The sequence below is a fragment of the Trachypithecus francoisi genome, unplaced genomic scaffold (assembly GCF_009764315.1).
Source record: "Trachypithecus francoisi isolate TF-2019V2 unplaced genomic scaffold, Tfra_2.0 Contig01440, whole genome shotgun sequence".
Classification (NCBI taxonomy): domain Eukaryota; kingdom Metazoa; phylum Chordata; class Mammalia; order Primates; family Cercopithecidae; genus Trachypithecus; species Trachypithecus francoisi.
Window position 1 is genome coordinate 28,052,095 of NW_022681431.1, and position 27,989 is coordinate 28,080,083.

At 39.2% G+C, this 27,989-nt stretch overlaps 1 protein-coding gene across 3 annotated transcripts; it reads left to right on the top strand.

Annotated features, from left to right (window-relative positions):
* The first annotated feature begins 12,058 nt into the window (after positions 1 to 12,058).
* Positions 12,059 to 27,975, top strand: IDO1 (indoleamine 2,3-dioxygenase 1). Of its 3 annotated transcripts, XM_033231975.1 has the most exons (11): positions 12,059 to 12,254; positions 17,088 to 17,183; positions 17,301 to 17,420; positions 18,016 to 18,134; positions 19,300 to 19,314; positions 22,098 to 22,197; positions 23,035 to 23,152; positions 24,267 to 24,318; positions 24,769 to 24,911; positions 26,232 to 26,265; positions 27,371 to 27,975. In XM_033231975.1, exons 1-11 carry the CDS (start codon positions 12,168 to 12,170, stop codon positions 27,465 to 27,467), a joined length of 981 nt encoding a protein of 326 aa, XP_033087866.1. In that variant the 5' UTR covers positions 12,059 to 12,167; the 3' UTR covers positions 27,468 to 27,975. The 3 variants fall into 3 exon arrangements, with proteins under 3 accessions (XP_033087866.1, XP_033087856.1, XP_033087860.1); XM_033231965.1 differs by lacking the exon at positions 26,232 to 26,265 and having other exon boundaries at positions 24,769 to 24,912; positions 27,366 to 27,975; XM_033231969.1 differs by lacking the exon at positions 26,232 to 26,265.
* Positions 27,976 to 27,989: the final 14 nt, after the last annotated feature.

Sequence of the window (27,989 nt, forward strand, 5' to 3'; positions counted from 1 at the left end):
GTTGCCCAGGCTGGAGTGCAATGGTGCGACCTCAGCTCACCACAACCCCCGCCTCCCAGCTTCAAGTGATTCTCTTGCCTCAGCCTCCCGAGTAGCTAGGATTACAGCCATGAGCCACCACGTCCAGCTAATTTTATATTTTTAGTAGAGATGAGGTATCTCCATATTGGTCAGACGTGTCTTGAGTTCCCGACCTCAGGTGATCCGCCTGCCTTGGCCTCGCAAAGTGCTGGGATTACAGGCGTGAGCCACGGCGCCGAGCCTATCTTTAGCGTTTTGAATACTACTGTCCTTCTAAAATTTTCTGGTGAATGCTGATTTTTAGAATTTGTTTTAGCAGGCAATCAAGCTATTTAGGTTCAGACCACAGTTATTAGCCAAAAGCCTGAGAAGCAATCAGATCACAGTTCTGTCTTGTCCTCTATGGGCAGTAATTTACAGCGAGTTCAGCTTTCAAAGCTTTTTCTGTGCTATTTGGGCCATGGACCAGGCAGACCCAAATAGCACAGAAGCACTCAAGGTTAGTCTGAGACTTGAGCAGTCATTTATGGCATAGTTCAGTTCTTGAAATATAGACTACCCTTCTTTGAGTCTGTTCTGTTTACACACAATTTAGAGTAAAGCCCAAAACTTATATTAGTTCATAGTAGAGTTATGGGATGCCATTTTTAGTGCTCTCCTGTTTTATTATTTCTCCCACATGCTCGAATGCCCTGGGGCCCTTTTTCCAGTTTCTTTGTTCACAAAGTTGTGATAATTCAGAGCTTTAGCCTTCTGCACTGATGTGCGATCATGCACAACCGGAGTCAGCTTTCAAGTGAAGTGTTGATAGAAGACAGAGGGAAATAGTGGGCATCCTTCCCACATTCTTCAGACATTTGTCCTAATTTCTTCTCCTAGTCCCTCTGGCCAAGAGTCCTTCTTTCAGGGCCTTAGGTACCTGTGCCCCCACCTGTGTGGCAGAGCAGTGCTACAGCTATGAACTGGCTTCAGAGTGGAGCCAGGAGAGGACGGAGAGGAAAAGGAAAAATAGAGATCTCCTCCCATTTCTAATATGCAAGAATAACTTTTTCCAGTCGTTTGACTAGAAAGAAGACGTTTTTACTTAGTGACTATTGCACTCTTCTAAGATTTAGACCAGTTTGTGGTCATCATCAGGAAAGAAGGGAGAAAAATTTGCAAACCTCAACCTCCTATGTGTCACTATTCAAATTTTGACTTTAATCCTTAAATCCACCTGATATTGTTTACTTTAAGATTTATCAGTAGTTTATCTTTGTATTTTGTCCAGAGGATCTAATTGTGATCAATGGGAAAATAGACTATAGTCATTTAACTCCATCTTTGCTGCAACATGCAAATATTAAATAAAAAATAAATGAAAAGCCAAAAGCAAAGAATTGCCAATGTATTGTGGAAGTCATTTTTTAAAAAGTCATATGAGCTACTCTGTTTTAGAAAAGTCTCTTACAAAGATCTGTACAGAAGTGTTGAGCCTGAGAAATCAATTCCCTAAACTATAGCACCCTCGTATGATGACTATTTTATTTTATTTTAGTGAGACATAGTTTCGTTCTTGTCTCCCAGGCTGGAGTTCAGTGGTATGATCTTGGCTCACTGTAACCTCTGCCTCCCAGGTTCAAGTGTTTCTCCTGCCTCAGCCTCCTGAGTAACTGGGATTACAGGTGCGCACCACCACATCTGGCTAATTTTTGTATTTTTAGTAGAGACGGGGTTTCAACATGTTGGCCAGACTGGTCTCAAACTCCTGGCCTCAGGTGATTCGTTCCTCTCGGCCTCCCAAAGTGCTGGGATTACAGGCGTGAGCCACCACACCCAGCCTTGATTTTCCTTTTAAAATTAATTTTTCTCTTTAGTGTTAGATTGGATAATTTCTACTGATTTGTATTGAAGTATACTGTCTCCTCTGTCATCTTCATTCTGATACTGAGCCAATGAAGTACATTTTCAATTTCAAGTATTTATTTTGTACTCTATATTGCAATTTTGCATTTGGTTTAATTTCTTTGATGTTCATGTCTTTTATTACTTTTAAAGCATATTCCCATTTACCTAATGGAAGATGGTTATAACATGTATAATATTCTCACGACTGATGCCTATTGATTGCATTTTTCCTTGAATTTAGGTCAGATTTTCATTGTTCTCCAAATGCCATGTTAATATTGGATTACATCTTCAGCTTTTTTTTTCTTTCTTTTTTTTTTTTTTTTTTTTCTGAAGCAGAGTTTCACCCTTGTTGCCCGGGCTGGAGTGCAATGGTGTGACCTCAGCTCACCACAACCCCCGCCTCCCAGCTTCAAGTGAGTCTCTTGCCTCAGCCTCCCGAGTAGCTAGGATTACAGCCATGAGCCACCACGTCCAGCTAATTTTATATTTTTAGTAGAGATGAGGTATCTCCATATTGGTCAGACGTGTCTTGAGTTCCCGACCTCAGGTGATCCGCCTGCCTTGGCCTCGCAAAGTGCTGGGATTACAGGCGTGAGCCACGGCGCCGAGCCTATCTTTAGCGTTTTGAATACTACTGTCCTTCTAAAATTTTCTGGTGAATGCTGATTTTTAGAATTTGTTTTAGCAGGCAATCAAGCTATTTAGGTTCAGACCACAGTTATTAGCCAAAAGCCTGAGAAGCAATCAGATCACAGTTCTGTCTTGTCCTCTATGGGCAGTAATTTACAGCGAGTTCAGCTTTCAAAGCTTTTTCTGTGCTATTTGGGCCATGGACCAGGCAGACCCAAATAGCACAGAAGCACTCAAGGTTTAGTCTGAGACTTGAGCAGTCATTTATGGCATAGTTCAGTTCTTGAAATATAGACTACCCTTCTTTGAGTCTGTTCTGTTTACACACAATTTAGAGTAAAGCCCAAAACTTATATTAGTTCATAGTAGAGTTATGGGATGCCGTTTTTTAGTGCTCTCCTGTTTTATTATTTCTCCCACATGCTCGAATGCCCTGGGGCCCTTTTTCCAGTTTCTTTGTTCACAAAGTTGTGATAATTCAGAGCTTTAGCCTTCTGCACTGATGTGCGATCATGCACAACCGGAGTCAGCTTTCAAGTGAAGTGTTGATAGAAGACAGAGGGAAATAGTGGGCATCCTTCCCACATTCTTCAGACATTTGTCCTAATTTCTTCTCCTAGTCCCTCTGGCCAAGAGTCCTTCTTTCAGGGCCTTAGGTACCTGTGCCCCCACCTGTGTGGCAGAGCAGTGCTACAGCTATGAACTGGCTTCAGAGTGGAGCCAGGAGAGGACGGAGAGGAAAAAGAAAAATAGAGATCTCCTCCCATTTCTAATATGCAAGAATAACTTTTTCCAGTCGTTTGACTAGAAAGAAGACGTTTTTACTTAGTGACTATTGCACTCTTCTAAGATTTAGACCAGTTTGTGGTCATCATCAGGAAAGAAGGGAGAAAAAAATTGCAAACCTCAACCTCCTATGTGTCACTATTCAAATTTTGACTTTAATCCTTAAATCCACCTGATATTGTTTACTTTAAGATTTGCCAGTAGTTTATCTTTGTATTTTGTCCAGAGGATCTAATTGTGATCAATGGGAAAATAGACTACAGTCAGTTAACTCCATCTTTGCTGCAACATGCAAATATTAAATAAAAAATAAATGAAAAGCAAAAAGCTTTTCAATACATTCAAAAAGCTTTTCACAATACATTGCCAATGTATTGTGGAAGTCATTTTTTAAAAAGTCATATGAACTACTCTGTTTTAGGAAAGTCTCTTACAAAGATCTGTACAGAAGAAGTGTTGAGCCTGAGAAATCAATTATCTAAACTATAGCACCCTCGTATGATGACTATTTTATTTTATTTTAGTGAGACAGAGTTTCGCTCCTGTCTCCCAGGCTGGAATGCAGTGGTGTGATCTTGGCTCACTGCAACCTCCGCTTCCTGGGTTCAAGTGTTTCTCCTGCCTCAGCCTCCTGAGTAACTGGGATTACAGGTGTGCACCACCACACCTGGCTAATTTTTGTATTTTTAGTAGAGACAGGGTTTCACCATGTTGGTTAGGCTGGTCTCGAACTCCTGACCTCAGGTGATCGGCCTACTGCAACCTCTGCCTCCCTGGTTCAAGTGATTCTCCTGCCTCAGCTTCCCGAATAGCTAAGATTACAGGCGCCTGCCACCATGTCAGGCTAATTTTTGTAGTTTAAGTAGAGACAATAGTTTTGTCATGTTGGCCAGGCCGGTCTCAAACTCCTGACCCAGGTGATCCACCCGCCTCAGCCTTCCAAAGTGCTGGGATCACAGGCGTGAGCCACCACGCCCGGCCGTACTTTGTTTTATTTTTTACAAAGACTTTTCCCTTTTGGCTCTTCTTTCTACCCTGTGTTGGTTTTTGTTTTGTTTTGTTTTGGTTTGGTTTGGTTTTTTTGTTTGTTTGTTTGTTTTTCCAGTCAACTGAAGCTCCTTTTTAAGATTATACATTTAGTCCTTCTTTTTGCTTCGTTTCTTAATTATTTTTACTGAGAGAAAAAAGTAAAATTTCATTGGTCTTTTTGGGAAAGCTTAAAATATTCCCAATGAGCTTCTCTAAGAGTTGTTTTTCCATTTACTTCTACTTCACCTTTCTTTTGCCACCTATAGTATTACATTAAGGGATCTAACCAGGACTTTGACTCTCACAAGGGGACCCTGTGACTCTTTGAAGAACACAAAAAAAGGTGCCACTGGCCTCTTGTGGGGGGCCGGCGGGGTGTTCCCTATCTCCATCACAGAGCCCCAAGAGGTATCGGCAGATTCCTCTCAGGTCTAAAGCTTTGCTCTCTGCTGTGTTAAGCCCCCGATGTCTGGCTTTTGGATGCATACCCATGCGTTCTGTATTTTATGTCTACATACATTTATATTTATATACATCTGCTCGTATATTGTCTAATGGTAACAAATTGACTTGAAAATAAAAACACATATAAATTAAGTAAATAGATTCAGTGCTTTTCAAATTCATATGACCTTAAGAATCTTTGCTAAATAAAACTGTTTAAAAATTATTGGTAAAATAAAATAAAAATGTCTTCAGAATTTAATTTATACATTTTTGCCTGGGGCTACAGGTCAGGCAGGTTTGGGCTGTCTCTGCTAAATGTAGTAAGTTCATAAAACAATCTCTTCTATGATATTTTTGGTACTTCTTTGATTTGTCTGTGAGCTAAAGCTACTACAGCTGGTGGCTGGGCTCCCGCAAAGCCTTGCACACATCTTACTGTGAGCCTATGTTTTTGGTTTTGAGTTTCTAGGTCTTGGGGCCTAGAAAGATTGCCATGATGAAACCTGAGGTATACGTGTGTCCACAGCACCTGGGCTACCAGCTGCAGGGCAGAGTCAAGCTCAGTAGGGCCCTATCCTCCCAGATCCAGCTCTTCCTCTTGGTCATGCTGGGAGGGGTCAGATCCTCCAGACATCATCTTCGTAGTTCTATCCTCTGTCCCTTACTTTACATTTGGTGTGTAAATCCAGGACCCAGATGGACCCTCCTTTTCGTAACCATTCTGGGTGCCCATGGGCATTTGGATCCAGGACAACCTGGGGGATAGAGTATTGGGGAGGATACCTGTGCCCAATATCTTAAAGGCCTTGCTGAAGATGAAATTGGCTGATTTAGGGTTGACCTGGTTTTGCTGAAAAAACAAAAACAAAAAAACAGTCCAGGCGCGGTGGCTCACGCTTATAATCCCAGCACTTTGGGAGGCCAAGGTGGGTGGATCACAAGGTCAGGAGTTCGAGACCAGCCTGGCCAACATGGTGAAACCCTGTCTCTACTAAAAATACAAAAATTAGCTGGCCACAGTGGCGGGTACCTGTAGTCCCAGCTACTCGGGAGGATGAGGCAGGAGAATGGCATGAACCCAGGAGGCGGAGCTTGCAGTGAGCCAAGACAGCATCACTGTACTCCAGCCTGGGTGACAGAGCAAGACTCCATCTTAAAAAAAAAAAAAAAAAAAAACCCAAACAAACCAAAAGCTTCAGCTTAAATGAGTACTATTGTTTTTCATGAGCAATTCAGACATAATTGTTAAAAATGAGAAAATTAGGTAAATACAAATGGAGTAAAGTTTTATTAAAAAATTTATTATAGTTTCAAAAATTTTTTGGTAATTGTCACTCTTAAAGTCTTAAAGTCATATTATGTTAAATTAAGTAATAGTTAATCATGAAATATCTGAGTTATTTCTAAGTTATAATACTGACACATCAATTATTAAGCATAAGTTTAAGTCTGAATACTCTGATACCTTATTTTGATGTGATATAGAAAAGATAAATATATTTGAATCCCTTGATAAACGTGAAAAATTGAGGAAATATTTTTAAGAATTATAAAATGGTTTTCATTTACAAATACTGATATGAAAGAGTTCCTTCCTAGATTTTCACTAAAAATTAAGATACTAAGAGTTAAATTATAATTAATATATGTAATTAAAACCACTAAAAATAAGGTAAACAATTTTGTATGAAAAGTGTATACAAAAAAAGGCAACGTATGTTTTCGGTGAGAACATTTACAAGGAAGGCATGAGCATGTGGTTTGTCAAAGGAAAAGTGATTTTGTCTAGTTTAGAGGTGACTTAAGGTTGTTTCAGACCAAGCACAGTGACTCGTATCTATAATCCGAAAACTTCGAGAGGCTGAAGTGGGAGGATTTCTTGAGGCCAGCCTGGGCAACAGAGGGAGACCCTGTCTCTACAAGAAAATAATTTTTTTTTAAATTAGCGAGGGTGGTGGTACACACCTGTGGTCTCAGCTACTGTGGAGGCTGAGGGCTGAGATCGGAGGATCACTTGAGCCTGGGAGATCAAGGCTGCTGTGAGCCACGATCAGGCCATTGCACGCCAGCCTGAGTGACAAGACCCTGTCTCCAAAAAAATAAAAATAAATAAAAGTTGTTTCAGACTAAGTGAATGGAGAAAAAAATGATATAGGTAAAACTAAATGGATATAAAGAATTTTTAAGAAGTAGAAGAGTAGGAAAAAATTATAATAGGTTATAGAAAGTTTATGAAAATTTTATCTTGTGTGCAAAGCTGACTGATATCAGAGAAATTTGTTTATACGTTTTCATTAAAATTAGCTTTAGTATTTAAAGTACACAAAGACAAAGCTAGTGGTTGATTTTCTCTTTTAAACACTATTTTTGCATAGGATTAATAAAAAGAAAAGATTTTTGTACATGTTCCGAGAAAATGCAAAAAAAAAAAACAAAAAAAAGAATCAAGAAAGAGAAACAGATTTTGTAGGCCTCATGTCTTGTCATGCTTCTTCAGAAGGTGTTTTGATTATTTGGAAAACTGAGTCTCCTGTCAATCAAACAGCAAAGGTTTTTGCTTGTTGAGATCTTCTAATTATCACTTTTGCTAAATGAATGACTATTATTTTTTCATCGGACCTATGATCCTATTTTGATCAAGTATTTGAAACCTTTAGCATATTTGAGAGGCTTCTCACAATTATATTTCAAAATCTAAAATTAAGTATTTTTGACCTCAAACTAACTTTTAGATATTCCAAAAATCTGCTGAAGCTTCCAAAAGAAATAATAAACCAGCTTATTTGATATGTTCAATTATGTATAAAGATTTTCAAATAAGAAATAACATTTAACCTTTTTAAAATTATATTTGTATTGTCATGTTATTAGTATTTACTCCAAAATTATAGGAGATTCCTAAAATTGTATTTGTCTTGTTATACGTTATTAGTCATAATTATGAGTATTATGTTAAAGTGTTGTAGGACATAAAAAATGACGTAGTTTTCTTGTTAATTCCATCTTTAACCATGGCCATTTTTAGTCTTGCTCACAATTAATTTTTTTATGCTGATCCTTTTATTCTGAAAGCTCTTTGCAAATCCTAAAGTGTTGTGTCTTCAAGAAAGTTCATGGAAAGGACTGTAACAAGTACTCTTGGCTGGACTCCGTGGCTCATGTCTGTAATCCCAGCACTTTGGGAGGCAGAGGTGGATGGATCACCTGAGGTCAGGTGTTCGAGACCAGCCTGACCAACATGGTGAAACCCTGTCTCTGCTAAAATAAAAAAAATTAGCTGGGCATGGTGGCGTGCACATGTAATCTCAGCTACTCAGGAGGCTGAGGCAGGAGAATCGTTTGAACCCAGGAGGTGGAGGTTGCAGTGAGCCGAGATCATGCCATTGCACTCCAGCCTGGCCAAGAGCAAAATTCCGTCTCAGAAACAAACAAAAAAAAACCAAAAATAAACATAACAAAAAAAACAAGTACTCTTGAATGCAAATTTCTTATAATTTTAAGATTGTATTATAGGACTGAGTAAACAATTTCGGAACTCTTAATTTTTAAAAAGTCATAAAATTGTTAACATCGAGCAAAACAAGAATTAAGTACATTGGACTAATGTAATTTTAATTACTTTTTTGTTTAAAATATTGCTGATTCTTTTTATGTTTTGCTTTACAGAGTTAAGGAAACTGTTGGTTCTCTTAAGCTTTACAGAAATAGGTAAGTATACTTTTTTGAACAAAATTGAAACGTTCACTTTTGTCTCTATCTGCTCAATCCTGAATTTGGAAACTATTTATGAGTATTTCTATTTTATGGCAAAATAGTTATTTGAATAAGTTCAATAAGAATCTGTTCCCTTTTGCCACAGAACACAGCTGGAGATTCTTGTTATTTTACCAAGGCTTTGACTGAAATGCCATATTTTCAGATATGACCAGACAGCTTTAAGAAACTGAGGTTGATATTATGAAGCCCATAGGAGCTTTTGGAAAAACTGATCTAATATCTTAAATACACGGTTCACACGGTGGGCTTGTGATAAGTAAGCATGTCACTTTCTGACATCCCAGGAACCTCAAGTTATTTTGGGGACCTTGAGAAAAGAGAAATTCACTAACGTGTACAGGTGTTACTGACACAGTCTAAGAGCAAATCCAATCCTCGGCTTGGCTTCCTAGCCTAAAGAGGTTTCTAAAAGTTTAATCTGAGATTCCTTATGAAAAGTTCCAGCAAAATAAACTTAAAAAGAGCCTGTGTTACAAATCGATATGCTTACTGCACTTTATGCAAATAATGAGGCCAACTACAATAAGACTAAAACTTAATATGCAAATAAAATGGCTTTACTTTTATTTATCCTTGGTAGAAATGGGGGACTGAAGAGAGAAAAATCATGTTTCAGGAAAGAAAAAAACAAAAAAAAACTATAATTAGATTCCAGTTCATTGTTTGTTCTTTCTTTCTCAATTTTTTTATTTGCCTGTAATCTAAACTAAATCCCAAATTGTTAGTCCTATCAAAATCTGTCTTTGAACCTCCAGACAAGCATTTTCAATTTTCCTCCTACATTTCTGACTTGGAATCACTAAATGTTAAAATTCCCTTTTTCCTAAGACTCTGCAAGCTGATACTAGCCAACTTGGCTTTAAAGAAAAATCACTGCAATGTTTTATAAATGGACAAACTTTGCACACAAGCTACAATCCAGGAAAATCTGTCAGATTGCTACTGATATTCTCAGCTGTCCTCCAGACTTTAGAAGCAACTAGTTTGTAAACTACTCCAAGCATTAACCTTTGTTTTTCTTCCAATTCTGTAACAATGGCTCTTACTATAGATCTTTTTGTCTGCATCATATATAGAGTCTTAGCTTTAAGATCCCATCTACAAAGCCATCTCCTGAAATAAAACAAAACTGGCCTTTTCCCAGAAGTGAGAAGACTAATTAGACTGGCCTTTTCCCAGAAGTGAGAAGACTGGTTTAATGAGATCCTTTGCCATTTAGCTACTAACTCAGTTTATCTCTCCACAACTACCAACTCAACTTTTTGTGTATGAAACATTAGGAAAGTTTCAGACAGGGATACTGGGGCTCAGAAATAGACACCCAAAAATATGGCAATTGGATATGCTGGTTACTTCAAATTAAAGGCCCCTGGAGGCCAGTAGACACTGGAAGAAGTCGTTCCCTTAAGTTCTCTTACCTGCCTTAAGTCCAGATCTGCCAAAGAAGAAAACAATTACCTCGGTTCCCTTTTCTGTGTTTTCATTAACTTAACTCATGTTACGGAAAGAATGACTAAAGTCTGTCAACACACCTGGACAGACTTTTGTCACAAATCATTGTCTTCTATTTCAGTCCAATTCAGTTTTATTTTATTATATTATTTTATTTTTGAGACGGAATTGCGCTCTGTCGCCCAGGCTGAAGTGCAGTGGCACAATCTCGGCTCACTGCAACCTCCACCTCCCTGATTCAAGTGATTCTCCTGCCTCAGCCTCCCGGGTAGCTGTGATTACAGGCACATGCCACCATGCCCAGCTAATTTTTGTATTTTCAGTAGAGACTGGGTTTCACCATGTTGTCCAGGCTGGTCTTCAACTCCTGACCTCAAGCGATCTGCCTTCCTCAGCTTTCCAAAGTGCTGGGATTACAGGCGTTAGCCACTGCTCCTGGCCCAAGGGTGGGATAGATTTAGTGGGATGACTGGATAAACAGAATCAAGAAAAAGCTTCGTCAAAAACTTACGCTTAAAATACAAAAACTAGCCGGGCGAGGTAGCGGGCGCCTGTAGTCCCAGCTACTCCGGGAGGCTGAGGCAGAAGAATGGCGTGAACCCGGGAGGAGGAGCTTGCAGTGAGCTGAGATCCGGCCACTGCACTCCAGCCTGGGCGACAGAGCAAGACTCCGTCTCAAAAAAAAAAAAAAAAAACTTACGCTTCTTAAAAACTTAATCCCGGGACAGAATCATCTAAAACTTTGTTCCACGTCTTCACTTTGACTCACCCATAAAAACTTCAAGTACAAAGAATGAAAAATCTTAGGAATAACCACATATTTTCTAATGCTCAATATTTTATTTGTATTGTTGTCTTCTAAACAGATATGATAGGTCTTCATGATTTTTTGTTTTCCGTGAGCTGATTCCCAAAGTATTAGTCTCATGAATCATGCATTCAAAAGAAACACAATCATTGTATTCTCTTTGCTGTATAATTTTGGTTTCAGTTTTGCTTACATTTCCTATTCAAGGAATATTTTCCTCCAAAACGACATTTGAAAAAAACAGCCAAAATGTAGTAGAGAATAGCGCGAGAGCTATTCTAGACTGTAACGAAAGCCATCTGCTATCACAATTTAATTTATTTCAAGTACTAATAAGCTGATGACAAAACAGTATTGTCTTTTAGTTTACTCACACGAACTATTTCTCTTTTCTCCTTTTGATCATCTAGAGGAACAGGCGACCTCGGTTTCTGCTTTAGCTTCCTTGTTCTCATTAGAGCGAACAATGCCTCTAAAGTGACCACAGATTTGCATTCAAGCTGAAAACCTTTACCAAATGCAGTCTTGATTTGTACTTTGAAAAAAAATTTGCAAGGCATTTTATCCTTTTCTCCAACTTTTGACATATTACAAAGCACCCAAATATGCCAGACTGTTGCCTCATCAGCCCCTGGCAGTCAGGTACAGTTAGATGCAAGGCAATCTTCCTAAAAGTTACTTATTAGAAATGTGAGAAAGACAAATGCTATCACTGGAAAAACTGACAAAAGTCTCAATAGAAAAAATAAGGAAGTGGAGAGTTACTATGTTTCTAATTTTTCATGGGCTTCTATTTTTTTCCTACTTCAGAGCCATTGACTAATAGTTCAGTGTATCACAGGATGTGTTTTGGTCTGCTGAAACATGACACATATTTTCAAAGAACCATGGAAGCCTAAAAGAAAGCCAATGAGAAATAACTAAATGAGAGTTTAGGACTGTAGCTTTCATTTTCATTCAAAGATTTAAAAGTCTCCATAAAGTAAATTGTTCTTCTCCGGCCACTTGTTTTCATAGTGCTGTGTTTTCCTTCAGGCCTTTCCGGCTTCCCATATGGCAGTTAGAAAATGATGTGCTTAATGATTACACGTCTGATATGGAATACAAACTTTCAGTTTCTGCATATGATGCACAAAGATGCTTTTGTGGTTTTATTGTTTTTCATATCACAAATAAAGAAACTAGAAAATGAAACCATTCCGAAAGTGGAAGTAATTTCTCACTGCCCCTGTGATAAACTCTGGTCATTGGCTGTGGCAGCAACTAGTATAAGATGCTCTGAAAACTCTTCAAACACTGAGGGGCACCAGAGGAGCAGACTACAAGAATGGCACATGCTATGGAAAACTCCTGGACAATCAGTGAAGAGTACCATATTGATAAAGAAGTGGGCTTCGCTCTGCCAAATCCACAGGTAAGAGAAGGCACTAAAATGTGGGAAAATGAATCTTCTTCTCATTTCTGACCTGGCCAAGTTAACTTATACTAAACAACTGTGGTTCAGTAACTTCTAGTAAACAAACATATAAAGCAGTGTAAAAATTAGAGAGAGACCTGTGATAACTGCATCTCACTTAATTTGTCTTAAATTTTCTCCCTAGAAATGGAGTCATCTATGTATTTCTTACTTACCAAACATGGATATGGAGAATGGTGGGAAAGGAAACTATAGAAAGTGTATCACCTTTACATAAGAATTATACAGTAAAATACAAACAAAGAGGTTATTACAGTTGTATTTTGAGAAGGTGTTTTGAAAAAGCCAGAGTTTTAAATGAGCCATGAGTCAAAGAGAAATCCGTTTCTCTTAGGGATATACCTTAAATTATAAAAAACATGTGTTTCTAAGTTGATGGGGTTTATGAGATTGCGCATCAAGCACCTTCCATGTTATATGATCATTGCTTGCTATTTACTGAGCATAAGATTCAAGTGAGAGAGTGAACTACCTTTTTCTTGTTTGCAAGTTTTACCTATAAAGTGCAAGCTATGTGGAAAAAACGTTTGCCTTAAAAACTATATTTGCTAATGTGTCTTCTAATGAATGCTGTGTAAACCAATTTATCATCAATATTTTAATTATCAAATACAGCATTTTTCTAAGCAATTTACAAATTAACCCTTTCCATTCTCATAGCCATCCCCAAAGGTATGTATGTTATTTATTTATTTTTATTATTTATTATTATTATTATTTTAGATGGAGTCTTGCTCTATCACCTGGGCTGGAGTGCAGTAGCACAATCTCGGCGCACTGTAACCTCTGCCTCCCAGGTTCAAGCAATTCTCCTGCCTCAGCCTCCCAAGTAGGTAGAATTATAGGTACCTGCCACCATGCCCGGCTAATTTTTGTATTTTTAGTAGAGACGGGGTTTCACCATGTTGGCCAGGCTGGTCTCGAACTCCTGACCTCAGGTTATCTACCAGCCTTGGCCTCCCAAAGTGCTGGGATTACAAGCATGAGCCACTGCACCCGGCTAGGTATGTATGTCATTATCCTCATGTTCCTAATGAGAAGTATAAGGCATGAAGAATGTAATTATCAAACTATGTAGCTAGCAAGTGCCAGAGGTCAGTTTGAGCCTAAGCAGCCTGTCTTCAGAGTCTATGATCTTAAAACCATTATTCCACACTGCCTCTCTTAAGAAGGGACAATAAGACATTACTTTTCTTCTTTCTTTCAATCTTCGGTTTAACAAGGTACATGGGATTCCAGGAGAAGATTTCTATGGACATGTTATGATAATTCTGTAGACAAGTATATTTTTGTTTGTAGCTCAAACAGTTACAGTCCACATACTGGAGAGCACCTTTAAACACAGCAAATGTTTAGTCAGAGATTCCAACCTAACTGTGCTTAGAAATGAAATCCTGCAAACACTTTGGTGATACCGGGAAATTTAAAGCATCTACCTCCTTCCAATCTAATTTTCCTTTTTGGATTGTTAATTAAAGAAAATGAAGAGTGTGCTTTAATTTTATTGCCAAAAGCACTAGTTCGCTTTATTCATGCAAATCAGTAATACTCAAACTTGCTGTTTGCCCGCATACCCACAAAAATGCCAGGACTGGATGGTTTCAAAGATGTACTTATCAATGGTACAATAAAACCATCTTCTTCAGAAACTACTAAACTTTATATCATGGGTTCTTCTTTCTCAGAGATTCGGTTCTACTTAAAAATGCAACAATTTTGATAATTATGAATACCTGTAGAACAGATTCCAAGGGGTAAAGCAAAACCACAAAAGAAAGCAAACAAAACTCTTCCTTGGCTACTTAAAAAAAAAGATTTTCGGCCGGGGGCGTGTGACTCACGCCTGTAATCACAGCATTTTGGGAGACCTAGGCGGGCGGATCATGAGGTCAGGAGTTCAAGACCAGCCTGGCCAACATGGTGAAACCCCGTCTCTACTAAAAAAATACAAAAATTCGCTGGGCATGATGGCATACACATGTAATCCTCACTACTCAGGAGTCTGAGGCAGGAAAATTGCTTGAACCTGGGAGTCGGAGGCTGCAGTGAGCTGAGATCATGCCACTGCACTCTAGCCTGGGCAACAGAGAGAGACTGTCTCCAAAAATAATAATAATAATAATAATAATAATAATTCTGACAAGGTGTGGTGGTTTACACCTGTAATCCCAGCACTTTGGGAGGCTAAGGTGGGTGGATCACTTGAGGTCAGGAGTTTGAGACCAGCCTGGACAAAATGGTGAAACCCCATCTCTACTAAAAATGCAAAAAAAAAAAAAAAAATTACCCAGCATGTTGGTGTGCCTCTAGTCCCAGCTACTTGAGAGGCTGAGGCAGGAGAATTGTTTGAACCTGGGAGGCGAAGGTTACAGTGAACTGAGATCACTCCAGTGCACTCCAGCCTGGGTGACAGAGTGAGGTCCTGCCTGAGAACAATAATAATAATAGTAATTCTGCTAGCTGAGATGCTGAAGAAGCTAGATTTACTGTATCGGAAACATGAAAAAAAACTATTGATTACTTTTATTTCTTCACTGAAGATCTTTCCTAGAAATTATGAACCAAAAAATATTCTTATTTTATCTCTCGTAATCTATCTGCTTCTTAGTCCAAAGGAAAATAATATGTTTTCTGATTCCATATAGACACAAGGCACAATCTCTAATCTAGCAGAATTTGAATGATCCTCAGTATGATTCATTATTAATTTATATTATACCATATAGGGATCCTCTGAACCAGAGCATATTACTTATTAAATTTTATGCCTGCTGAAAATGCTGTCAAATAAAATGCTAATCACGGTACAGAACAAAAAAGTATGTCTGTTATTTGGGGAAAAACCAGAACAATCAAAAAAGTAACATGTGCTAGACTGTGAAATACAGAATAAAAACAACAAAAATACATTTATTACATTTCTTTCTTTCTTTCTTTCTTTTTATTTTTTTTGTTTTTTTTTTTTGTTTTTTTTTGAGACGGAGTTTCAATCTTGTTGCCCAGGCTGGAGTGCAATGGCGTGATCTCCGCTCACCGCAATCTCCGCCTCCCGAGTTCAAGTGATTCTTCTGTCTCAGCGTCAGTAGCTGGGATTCCAGCTGTGTGCCACCACACCCAGCTAATTTTGCTTTTTTAGTAGAGACAGGGTTTCTCCATGTTGGTCAGGCTGGTCTTGAACCTCTGACCTCAGGTGATCCACCTGCCTCGGCCTCCCAAAGTGCTGGGATTACAGGCATGAGCCACCCCGCCTGGCCTACGTTTACTTCTAAAAGTACTACAGCACAGTTGGGGCAAAAAGTTCAGAGCAAGAAAGGTGGCTAAGTAGTGAAGTACACTGCCTAGATTTTCACTGCTAAAAATCTGCCCCAACTGATTAAGGCCGGACAATTACATGCAGATGTTGAAAATGTTAGGATTTTATATTGTATTTATCTTTTTGTTTCATAGCTTACTTACAATATTAACTTTATTTTGAAGCTCAAAACTTCACCCATGTTGATTTAAGTTAATCTTTCCATTTGCACTTAATCCCCATGGTTCAACATTGATTACCTTAAGGGTGTACCTTGAAACTACCTGGTAGAGTAGGCATAGAAACAGGGTATAGGGGGAGTTGCTCAGGGATCTATATCTCATTTTAGGAAGGTTCCTATGTCTTTTTATTTGTGTATTTCCCCTTGAGATGAGATTATAAATATGATAAGCTCCAAAGAGAAACTTTTATTTGAGTTTCATTTTTACTTAATGGGCAAAAACAAGCCTATAGTGGAACCAAAGTAGGTAATCAACATGAATACATACAGCAACCGCTATATGCCCAGCACTATGCGAGGGCTTGTAAGAGATATAAATTAAATGCACAATACAAACCTTGCCATCATGTAGCAAGGTATAAAAAGAGAATGTATGTAAACTGTATAAGCCTGGGTTTCCTTATTTATGATACAGAGATAACTTCTTGGGCCATTACAATAATTAAATACATATACTATATATATATGAAATTATTCAGCAGAGTGCCTAGTCCACTACTGACATTTAACACATCTCATTTTTCTTCCATTCAAAGAACTTAAAATCTAGCCAAGATAAGCTAAAGTAGGCCAGGCACAGTGGCTCATGCCTATAATCCCAGCACTTTGGGAGGCTGATGCAGGCAGATTACCTGAGGTCAGGAGGTCGAGACCAACTTGGCCAACATGGCAAAACCCAATCTCTACTAAAAATACAAAAATTAACCGGGCACGGTGGCTCATGCCTATAATCCCAGCTACTTGGGAGGCTGAAGCAGGAGAATTGCTTGAACCCAGGAGGCGGAGATTGTAGTGAGCCAAGATCGCGCCACTGCACTCCAACCTGAGCAACAGAACGAGACTCCAATTCAAAAAAGAAAAGAAAAAAAAAAAAAAACAAAAGTAGCAGATAATAATTGTTTAACAATATGAAAAGGCGTAATCCGTAGAGTTTACAATGGAGATTAGTTTCAAATAGAGTAGTCAGGAGGATTTTAGTGAAATCTTTGAGGTGAACTTTGAAAAGCTGCAAATGGCAGTGTTTGAAGAGAGAGGAAGAGGTGGAACACAGAAAGGGTCTTCAGCCCCATGTGTGCAGAAGACAAGACAGAGGCTGGTGTTTCCAGACAGGTAAGCCATGTGCCAGGGCAACACTGCACAAAATGGATGTGGGGGCAAGGCATACTATCAGTTGGAAGCCAAAGCTACAGTAACTGCTACTAGTAAATAAAAATCTTTTTTTGTTTGTGTTTTCAAGGAAAATCTACCTGATTTTTATAATGACTGGATGTTCATTGCTAAACATCTGCCTGATCTCATAGAGTCTGGCCAACTTCGAGAAAGAGTTGAGAAGGTTTGACATATGTATTACATTTTTCTTCTTGTATAACTTCTTAATATTGTTAACTTGGTTTTGAAGCATAAAACATCACCGAGATCGATTTGAGTCAATTGCTCCATTTGCTTTCAGTTAGACATGCTCAGCATTGATCATCTCACAGACCACAAGTCACAGCGCCTTGCACATCTAGTTCTGGGATTCATCACCATGGCGTATGTGTGGGATAAAGGTCATGGAGACGTCCGTAAGGTTTGGAGATTTTCTCAGATTTCTTATGCTATGTGACAGATTTTCATCTAATTTACATTTAACTTTCCAAAAATTTTCTAAAAGTATTATAACTGCATTGGTCAAAGTTTCGATAACAGGACAAAATGAAAAAGAAAATATGCCCTGGCTTGACATGTCAACTGTTATCATTATTATATTTTTAAGTCTTTTACTTTATTTTTCATCCTGTATTTTATCTGGCAACCCTAATTACATAAAACTAATACGGACTGCAATATCTAACCTTTAAAACACATATGGGCCTCCCAGCACTTTGGGAGGCCAAGACGGGAGGATCACCTGAGTTCAAGAGTTCAAGACCAATCTGACTAACATGACGAAACCCCATCTCTATGAAAAACACAAAAATAGCCAGGCATGGTGGAAGGTGCCTGTAATCCCAGCTACTCGGGAGGCTGAAGTGGGAGAATCACTTGAATCTACGAGGCGGAGGTTGCAGTGAGCCGAGATCCTGCCACTGCACTCCAGCCTGGGCGACAGGAGCGAGACTCTATCTCAAAAAAACAAAACAAAACAAAACAAAAAACAAACCTAACTACTGTATTTTAATCAGGTCTTGCCAAGAAATATTGCTGTTCCTTACTGCCAACTCTCCAAGAAACTGGAACTGCCTCCTATTCTGGTTTATGCAGACTGTGTCTTGGCAAACTGGAAGAAAAAGGATCCTAATAAGTATGTAAAGAGTGAGAACAACAGGAATGTTTGGAGTGTGTGCCAATTAAATAAAACAGGAGTTGTTCATTGGCTTAATTTTGGGCAGCACAGTTTTCCTCTCAGTTGGATATGGTCCCTCTCAGTTCCGCAGTTGGGTACGGTTTCTTGGACTGCTGTGTCTACCACTACAAATGTACACATATGTGACAGGTGTATAGTTAACACAGTAAAATGCACAGATCTTAAGTGGTCAGCTTGAATTTAACTGTTACGTAATTACATACACCTACCATTCTCAGTAAGTTACACAATATTTTTATCACCTCAGAAAATTTCTTTGTACTTCTTTTAATTCCCTTTCCTGCCACAGACAAATATATTTTGCCTTATCAAAAAGTAGATGATTTTTGTTATTGGGTTTCATATCAACGAAACCATAAAGTATAGACTCTTGTGTCTGGCTTCTTTTGATTAGCATGTTTTTGAGATCCTATTAATTTAATTTTTTAGCAGCCAATTGTGGTTAAGAGTCAACACATCTTTAATTACAGGCAGCAATGACTGGTTTTTCAGAACAGTCTGCTCAAGATGTAGGTAATTTTTACCCTTCAGGCATGAGATCTGCTACAATAAAAGAAAGAGAGAACCAAAGCACACGTCTCTGGGTGTGTGTCTGTAGAAGAATACTCTGTGAATGGGAATACCACAAAATAAAAGGATTCTATCTAGAAAGTTTCTTCTTATTAAAAATTAGTTTTTTAAAAAAATATTAACCGGGAATGATGGCATATGTCTGTGGTGTCAGCTACACAGGGGGTTAAGGCAGGAGGATCGCTTGAGCCCTAGAAGTTGAGGGTTGCAGTGAGCTATGTTCGTGCCACTGCACACCAGCCTGGGTGACAGAGTAAGACTCTGTCTCAAAAAACTAAAAATAAAACAATTAATTTTGACTGTCCATAGGTGTTCCTTGCATATTTATTTAATTCATTTGTAAGTTATTAAGTTAAAAATGTTTGTAATGCCTATTGAAGAAATATTTTTAAAAATTTTTCTTTTACCTGACTATGTCTTACCTCTGATAGTAGTATTCAATCAAATAGCAACAACTCATCATTATTTGCTGTTAAATTGATTTTTTTTCTCTCTTTCAATTGGCCCATTGCTTCATGGCTGCTTTCATAAGGCCCCTGACTTATGAGTAAGTATCTGATTCTTGTTTTAGTCTAAGAATTTGCTATTTATAGTTGAATGTAGGTTTATCAATAGACTCCAAATGCATTTTTAAATGATTAATTAAATTCAGCCAAAAAAATAATTTCAGTGATTATTTAGAGAACAAATAATCTCAGTCTTTAATTGTATCTATGATTGTGTTACAACTATGTCTATTTGATATTATAGCTATAGATATACACAAGAATACTACTCAAATACATCTATAGGAAATTAATATGCAAACATACAAAATGCACATACAACTGTGTATCTATGACTTAATAACTCCTATGTCCATAACTAGTTACCATTGTCAATAAGTAATCTTATACCAACTTGTTCTTTTTGACCCAATCCTTACTACTTTTGACCTATAATATATACCAAACATAGGCTAAGAGGTGGAAAAACTGGGCTGGGTGTGTGGCTCACACCTGTAATCCCTGTACTTTGGGAGGTCAAGGCAGGCGGGTCACCTGAGGTCAGAAGTTCAAGACCAGCCTGGCCAACATGGTGAAACCTCATCTCTACTAAATATACAAAAAAATTAGCCGGCCATGGTGGCAGGTGCCTGTAATCTCAGCTACTCAGGAGGCTGAGGCAGGAGAATCAGTTGAACCCAGGAGGTGGAGGTTGCAGTGAGTGGAGATCACGCCACTGCATTCCAACCTGGGTGACAGAGCAAGACTCCATCTCAAAAAAAGAAAAAGTGATGGAAAAACTAAGGTAAGTATCATCAGTATAAACCCACCTTGGTGAAGCTAGACTAACGAAGAGGAAAGGCAGTATATGAAAATTATGCAAACTGCCATATGATTAAGAGAAGGCTTAAGAAGATAAAGTATTGGGATCCCTAACCAAATAAAAGGAGTGATGCAGGAGCCCTTGAAGCAAGTTATTTGAGCAATTAGCTAGAGGAAAAAGGTAAGAGTATTCATAGCAGAAGAAACAGCAAAAGTGAGGCCTTGAAGTGATAAATATCTTGGTGTATTATCAAAGCTGAAGGATGGCTAATGTCATTGATAATAATTGATAAAAATAACACTGAGAAAAAGATTATTTATTTTTTTTTAAAGATGGCTGGGCAAAGCAGGTGGATCACCTGAGGTCAGACATTCGAGACCAGCCTGGCCAACATAGCGAAAACCCTCCTCTTCTAAAAATACAAAAATTAGTGGGGCATGGTGACACATGCCTGTAATCTCAGCTACTCAGGAGACTGAAGCAGGAGAATAGCTTGAACCCAGGAGGCAGATGTGGCAGTGAGACAAGATTGTGCCATTGCACTCCAGCCTGGGCGACACATCTCAAAAAAAATAATAATAATAATAAAAGATTATGTAGGATTTTTTTAGTTATGATAAGGAGTTAAAACAGTATCTTAAGATAAGGGAGAAACTGGAAGGTTTTTAAAAAAGAGGATGACATTAACAGTCAGTCCCACTTTACACCAAGGCAGACGATGTCATATCTTGCTCAAGGTCACACAACAGCAAGTAAGTTGCAGAGATGGTCTGGCTTCAGACACCATGAATTTAACCACCACAAAACTCGTAGATATATAGATAGACTATGTTTGCACCAATGCCCAAACTTCAATTAAAAAGAAAAACAGGGTCTAATCAGTTATTTGAATTCCGCAGTCAATTCCTTTGTAAAGCAGATAAACCACTGAGAAATTTAACTAGGCTCACAAATTAAAATATGAATAGGAATATAATTATTTAAACAAAAGATTACCTTTTAAAACTCTGCCTCACAGATATCTCTGTAAACATTGAGTATATACGTATGGTAATATAAATGCCTGTGACAAGTTAACGGGATAATAGAAACAGAACTAGTTTGGGAATTTCTAGTTCTGTTTTTGTTGTTGTTTTGTTTTGTTTATTTGTTTTCTGAGACGAGTCTCGCTCTTGTCGCCCAGGTTCGAGTGCAATGGAGCGATCTTGGCTCACTGCAACCTCCGCCTCCTGTGTTTAAGTGATTCTCCTGCCTCAGTCTCCTGAGTAGCTGGGATTATAGGCGCCGACCACCATGCCACCTAATTTTTGTATTCTTTTTTGTTTGTTTGTTTGTTTGTTTGTTTTTTGAGACGGAGTCTCGCTCTGTCGCCCAGGCTGGAGTACAGTGGCCAGATCTCAGCTCACTGCAAGCTCCGCCTTCCGGGTTTACGCCATTCTCCTGCCACAGCCTCCCCAGTAGCTGGGACTACAGGCGCCCGCCACCTCGCCCGGCTAGTTTTTTTTTTTTTTTGTATTTTTTAGTAGAGACGGGGTTTCACCGTGTTAGCCAGGATGGTCTCGATCTCCTGACCTCGTGATCGGCCTGTCTCGGCCTCCCAAAGTGTTGGGATTACAGGCTTGAGCCACCGCGCCCGGCCCCCAATTTTTGTATTCTTAGTAGAGACGGGGTTTCACCACATTGGCCAGGCTGGTCTCGAACTCCTGACCTCAGGTGACCAACCCGCCTTGGCCTCCTAAAGTGCTGGGATTACATGTGTGAGCCACCATGCCCGACCCTAGTTCTGAGTTTCAACATGAAATTTTAGGTCTCAATTTAGTCTACTTACTATTAATTATGTGATCTTAGACAATGGGCCTAACAACTGAGTCTTAATATTCCCAACTACATAATGGATACAGTAAGGCCTGCCACACCTCTCTCATAAAATTATGTTGAAACTAAAATAGGATAAATAAAAATGTCAAAAAAAATCCCATAATTTTTGCTAAACTTCTTGCCTTCCTTATCCAATTTCCTCAGGAACATGGATGTTTTGTTCTCGTTTCGTGATGGAGACTGCAGTAAAGGATTCTTCCTGGTCTCTCTATTGGTGGAAATAGCAGCTGCTTCTGCTATCAAAGTACGTCTATCCTCACTTCAAAATTTGTATGTCAATTTACGTAAGCAGAGCAATCATTTCGGAGCCTAAACTATACTAAGCATGAGTTAACTTTATCCTTAACAAATACAACATGGGATCATTTATTTATAAAGGATCAATTATTTATAAATGTGTATTACCTAAAGTATAAAATCTCAGAGCCATATACTTAAAATCCAACTTGAAACCTCTGTAGGAAATAAAATTTTTCAATAAAATGTGGCTTTGGAACTACGATACAGTGTCATAAATTCAATAGTTTTGATTATCAAAAATAGAAATGAAACATATACGACTATATAAATATCTCTAAATTAAATGCTATGTGAATAAAAACAAATCCAAGCTTCTATAAATCTAAGGAATTTAGTCAAATACATTTCTTTCCTGTCCAGCCCAGGAAAGAAATATAAAAATCCCAAATTTAATTTATGGATTAAGACGGGGGAATTTGGCCAGGCACAGTGGCTCACGCCTGTAATCCCAGCACTTTGGGAGGCTTAAGTGGGCAGATCACTTGAAATCAGGAGTTTGGGACCAGCCTGGCCCCCATGGCGAAACCCCGTCTCTACTAAAAATATAAAAATTAGCCGAGTTAGCCGGGCACTGTGGCGGGCGCCTATAGTCCCAGCTACTTAGGAGGCTGAGGCAGGAGAATGCTGTGAACCCTTGAGGTGGAGCTTGCAGTGAGCCGAGATCGCGCCACTGTACTCCAGCCTGGGCAACAGAGCGAGACTCCGTCTCAAAAAAAAAATAAAAAGAAAGAAAGAAAACCTTAAATGTTTGTTTTTTTTGTTTTGTTTTGTTTTGTTTTAGGTAATTCCTACTGTATTCAGGGCAATGCAAATGCAAGAACGCGACACTCTGCTAAAGGCACTGTTGGAAATAGCTTCTTGCCTGGAGAAAGCTCTTCAAGTGTTTCACCAAATGCATGGCAAGTGTAGTGTGCGGTGCAACAGTCTAGGCTGACAAGTCAAATGTTCCAGACGTAGAATAGCTGAAAAAAGGGAAGCAAAAAGCAACTACCACTTAGTATGTTTTCACTTTAGGTATTTTATCTTACTAAACCACTACACTTTCTATGTGGTAGGTTTCATTATTTCCATTTCACAAGTAAGGTCATCTAAATTCAGAAAGACAGGATAAATGACCTCAGATTCCACAGGCAGTAAATAGTGAAGCCAGAGTTCCAAGCTGGCTCTATTTAATGCTAAGGAACTTCCTCGCCTCCCACTAAAAACCTTTGAGAAACTTTCTACATGGGAGAGTGGTTTTAAGTTCCGGAAAAAAAAACCTAACTTCTGCTTAATAAGAACTCTTTCCTAATTCTGTTTTTTCACAAATTAAGAAATGACACAGAAAAGTCATTGAGCTCAAAGTTTGTTGCAAAATTAACAGCTAAAAAACTACACCCCAAAAAACACACAAAAAGGTATACAAGCAGTAATTTGCAATAGGAAATCTGCCCTACTGAACAGAGTCAACAAATACCTGATTATTTATCTCTGGGTTTTGAGTTATTGCTATTTAGTCCTTGGCAAGAAGCTACATTTTCAAATGAAGTAGGCTAGGAGGCTGAGTGCGGTGGCTCATATGTGTAGTTTCCAGCTACTTGGGAGGCTGAGGTGGGAAGATTGCTTGAACCCAGGAGTTGAGGCTGCAGGCTGCAGTGAGCTATGATCACTACATTCCAGCCTGAGCGATGAAGTGAGACCCTGTCACCAAACGATTTTTAAAAATTTTGAAAATAGAGAGGGAGGTCTAGTTTCTGGGCTTTTGTTTTGGTTTGTTTTGTTTTTGTCTTTGGTTTGTTTATGTAAACACTTTATCTGTTACGTCAGTAAGCACTAAGTTTACAGTTTAACGGGCCTCCTGGAAGAGGGCAGGAGAGTGAACGCTTATAACCACAGGGGCTTTGTTTAGCACAGGCTGACCTAATGCCTTTTCCTGCAGCCTGTGCCGAAATCTGTTATCAGTTGTACACAACACCTTGATTTCCCTGTATACCTCTGATGCTGCTTAATTAAACACATTCCATCTTTTTACAGATCACGTAAACCCAAATACATTTTTCAGTGTTCTTCGCATATATTTGGCTGGGTATGTAGTCTTATGTTTGAATTTGTTTGCTCTCACTTAACAAAGAACACCACCAAATTCTCTTGGATGGTCTCTAATATCCATTGGGTTTGACTAACAATTTATATCCAAAAATTCATATGGTAGAAAAAGACTAGACGGTTCTATTATCACTTGGCCAGGAATGTATTGGAGGGTGAGACAGGAAAGCTAGTTATTTTAAAAAGAGTGGTCTGTGCTAGTGCGAAGCTAAAATTCCATTCCTAGAATATTTATGCCAGATCTGTGCAGGATTATATTATTTATCATTCTCATGCATGAAAATGAGCAGGGGCAAGGGGGCATGAAAGAAGGATCATGAAATACATCTCTTGTCACCTTCTATTCACTACTAGTGCAAGATTTGATACCTGAAAATTAGCAATTAATCTAAAGAATGACTTTTCTTTTTTTCTTTCTTTCCTCCAATAGCTGGAAAGGCAACCCCCAGCTATCAGACGGTCTGGTGTATGAGGGGTTCTGGAAAAACCCAAAGCAGTTTGCAGGGGGCAGCGCAGCACAAAGCAGCATCTTTCAGTGCTTTGACGTCCTGCTGGGCATCCAGCAGAATGCTGGTGAGTGGAAAATAGCAAGAAATAATCATCTCTTATGTGAACACAATAGTATTTGGATATCTAGAAAGCACCTTCCCATCAGCATCTCATCTGAGCTTATCTGATGGTTTTAGCAGAATCAGGCAAGTAGGGATTTGGTTGCCATGATCCCACTTTAAAAATGAAGATACACAAACTTAATAAGAGTCAGTGACTGGTTCCTTGTGAACCAGCTAGAAAGTGGCAGAGCTGGCCGGGTGCGGTGGCTCAAGCCTGTAATCCTAGCACTTTGGGACACCTAGGCAGGTGGATCACCTGAGGTCAGGAGTTCGAGACCAGCCTGACCAACATGGTGAAACCCCATCTCTACTAAAAATACAAAAACTAGCCGAGCATGATGGTGGGTGCCTCTAATCCCAGCTACTCAGGAGGCTCAGGCAGGAGAATTGCTTGAACTCGGCGGGCAGAGGTTGCAGTGAGCCAAGATTGTGCCACTGTACTCCAGCCTGGGCAAAAGGGCGAAACTCCGTCTCAAAATAAAAATAAAAAATAAAAGGCCAGGCGCGGTGGCTCATGCCTGTATTCCCAGCACTTTGAGAGGCCGAGGCGGGTGGATCACAAGATCAGGAAATCGAGACCATCCTGGCTAACACGGTGAAACCCGGTCTTCACTAAAAATACAAAAAATTAGCCGGGTGTGGTGGTGGGTACCTGTAATCCCAGCCAATCGGGGAGGCTTAGGCAGGAGAATGGCGTGAACCCGGGAGGTGGAGCTTACAGTGAACCAAGATGGCGCCACTGCACTCCAGTCTGGGCAAGAGTGTGAGACTCCATCTCAAAAAAATAAATAAATAAAAATAAAATAAAATAAATAAAATAAAAGTGGCAGAACTTTCCTCACACCCAAGTTCCATTTTGAAATCTGAACATGTCTATAAAGAGTGGTTGAATCCAGTGAAGTCATGTTCTGAAAATGTATGATCAGACTCAGAAAGAGACAGTCACCTACAAATGAAACAGGGCTGTTAGTGGGGAGATAAAGACCTCAGTGACAAGCAGAGTCTGGGCCCTGGTCTTGTTCAGCTGTCCTGTGGCCCCAGCCACCCACAGCAATGCCTGCACCAAAGTTTAAAGATGAGCCACATTCATTGTATGTCTTCTAGGGGCTTAGCTGGAGGAGAGGAATAAGCTCCAAGAAGAATTTTTTAATTTTCTCTGTTTTGTTAAACTTCTGTTTAATAGTCAAAGGGGAAAGCATCGGGCTGGGTACAAACATGAGTTTTTCTTAATTTGAGCACTTTTTTTTAAATTTTTTAATCATATTTAATTTTTTTATTTTAGATTCAGGGGATACATGTGCAGGCTTATTACACAGGTATACTGAGTGATGCTGATGTTTGGGCTTCTAATGATCCCCTCACCCAAGTATAGAACATAGTGCCCAATAGGTAGTTTTTCAACCTTTGCTTTCCTCCCTCCCTCCCTCCCCTATTTGAAATGCTCCCTGTCTATTGTTCCCATCTTTGTGTCCATGTGTACTCAATATTTAGCTCCCACTTATCGGTGAGAACATGTGGTATTTGGTTTTCTGTTTCTGCATTAATTCACTTAGGCTAACTTAAGCTAATGGCCTCCAGCTGCTGCCTCCTTGTTGCTGTGAAGCACTTGATTTCATTCTTTTTCGTGGCTGTGTAGTATTCCATGGTGTACATGTATCACATTTTCTTTGTCCCATCCATCATTGATGGGCACCTGGATTCATTCCATGTCTTTGCTATTGCTGAACACTCATTTAAACACAATCTCTTAAACTCTCTTAAGAATCAGTCATAATCTGTCAATTGCAGATTATATATGCCCTTGTCTATACCATCAGCTTCTTACAGTAGAAAAGAGAGAAAGAAAGTGCAAACAAAGGCCAGGCGCAGTGGCTCAAGCCAGTAATCCCAGCACTTTGGGAGGCCGAGGAAGGCGGATCATCTGAGGTTGGGAATTTGAGACCAGCCTGACTAACATGGAGAAACCCTGTCTCTACTAAAAATACAAAATTAGCCAGGCATGGTGGCATGTGCCTGCAATCCCAGCTACTCAGGAGACTGAGGCAGGAGAATTGCTTGGGCCTGGGAGGCAGAGGTTGCAGTGAGCTGAGACTGTGCCACTGCACTCCAGCCTGGCTGACAGAACGAGACTCTGTCTCAAAAAAAAAAAAAAAAAAAAAGAAAAAAAAGTGCAAACAAAAATACTTATTGTGAGAAAATGAGTTTAGCTCATTCAGTTTTCAAAATTAGTAGTATTTTACAATAATTATGATTGCTAGTAGCAAGACTAATAGCCAAACATTAGCCTTCAAATAGAATGACCTTGACCTCACTGAATGCTGTATTAGTGATCTCCTGCCCACTCTGCCCTCACTCTGCCTTTCTCTTCTGGACTGGGGAATGCTGTGAGCTCCATGTTTCCTCTTTCTCTTGCTCCTGTAGGACATGCTGCTCAGTTCCTCCAGGACATGAGAACATATATGCCACCAGCTCACAGAAACTTCCTGTGCTCCTTAGAGTCAAGTCCCTCAGTCCGTGAGTTTGTCCTTTCAAAAGGTGATGCTGGCCTGCGGGAAGCTTATGATGCCTGTGTGAAAGCTCTGGTCTCCCTGAGGAGCTACCATCTGCAAATTGTGACTAAGTACGTCCTGATTCCTGCAAGCCAGCAGCCACAGAAGAACAAGACCTCTGAAGACCCTTCAAAACTGGATGCCAAAGGAACTGGAGGCACTGATTTAATGAAATTCCTAAAGACTGTGAGAAGTACAACCGAGAAATACCTTTTGAAGGAATGTTAATGTAACCCAACAAGATCACATTTTATCATAGCAGAGACATCTGCATATATTCCCGTTATTACCCATTGTAACAGAGCCACAAACTAATACTATGCAGTGCTTTGCCAATAATGCAATACAAAAGACCTCAAAATACCTGTGCATTTCTTGTAGGAAAACAACAAAAGGTAATTATGTGTAATTATAGTGGAAGTTTTATAATCTGTATCTTGTCATTGGAATAAAATGATTACATCAAATAAATAAAAATGCATAAGATATAA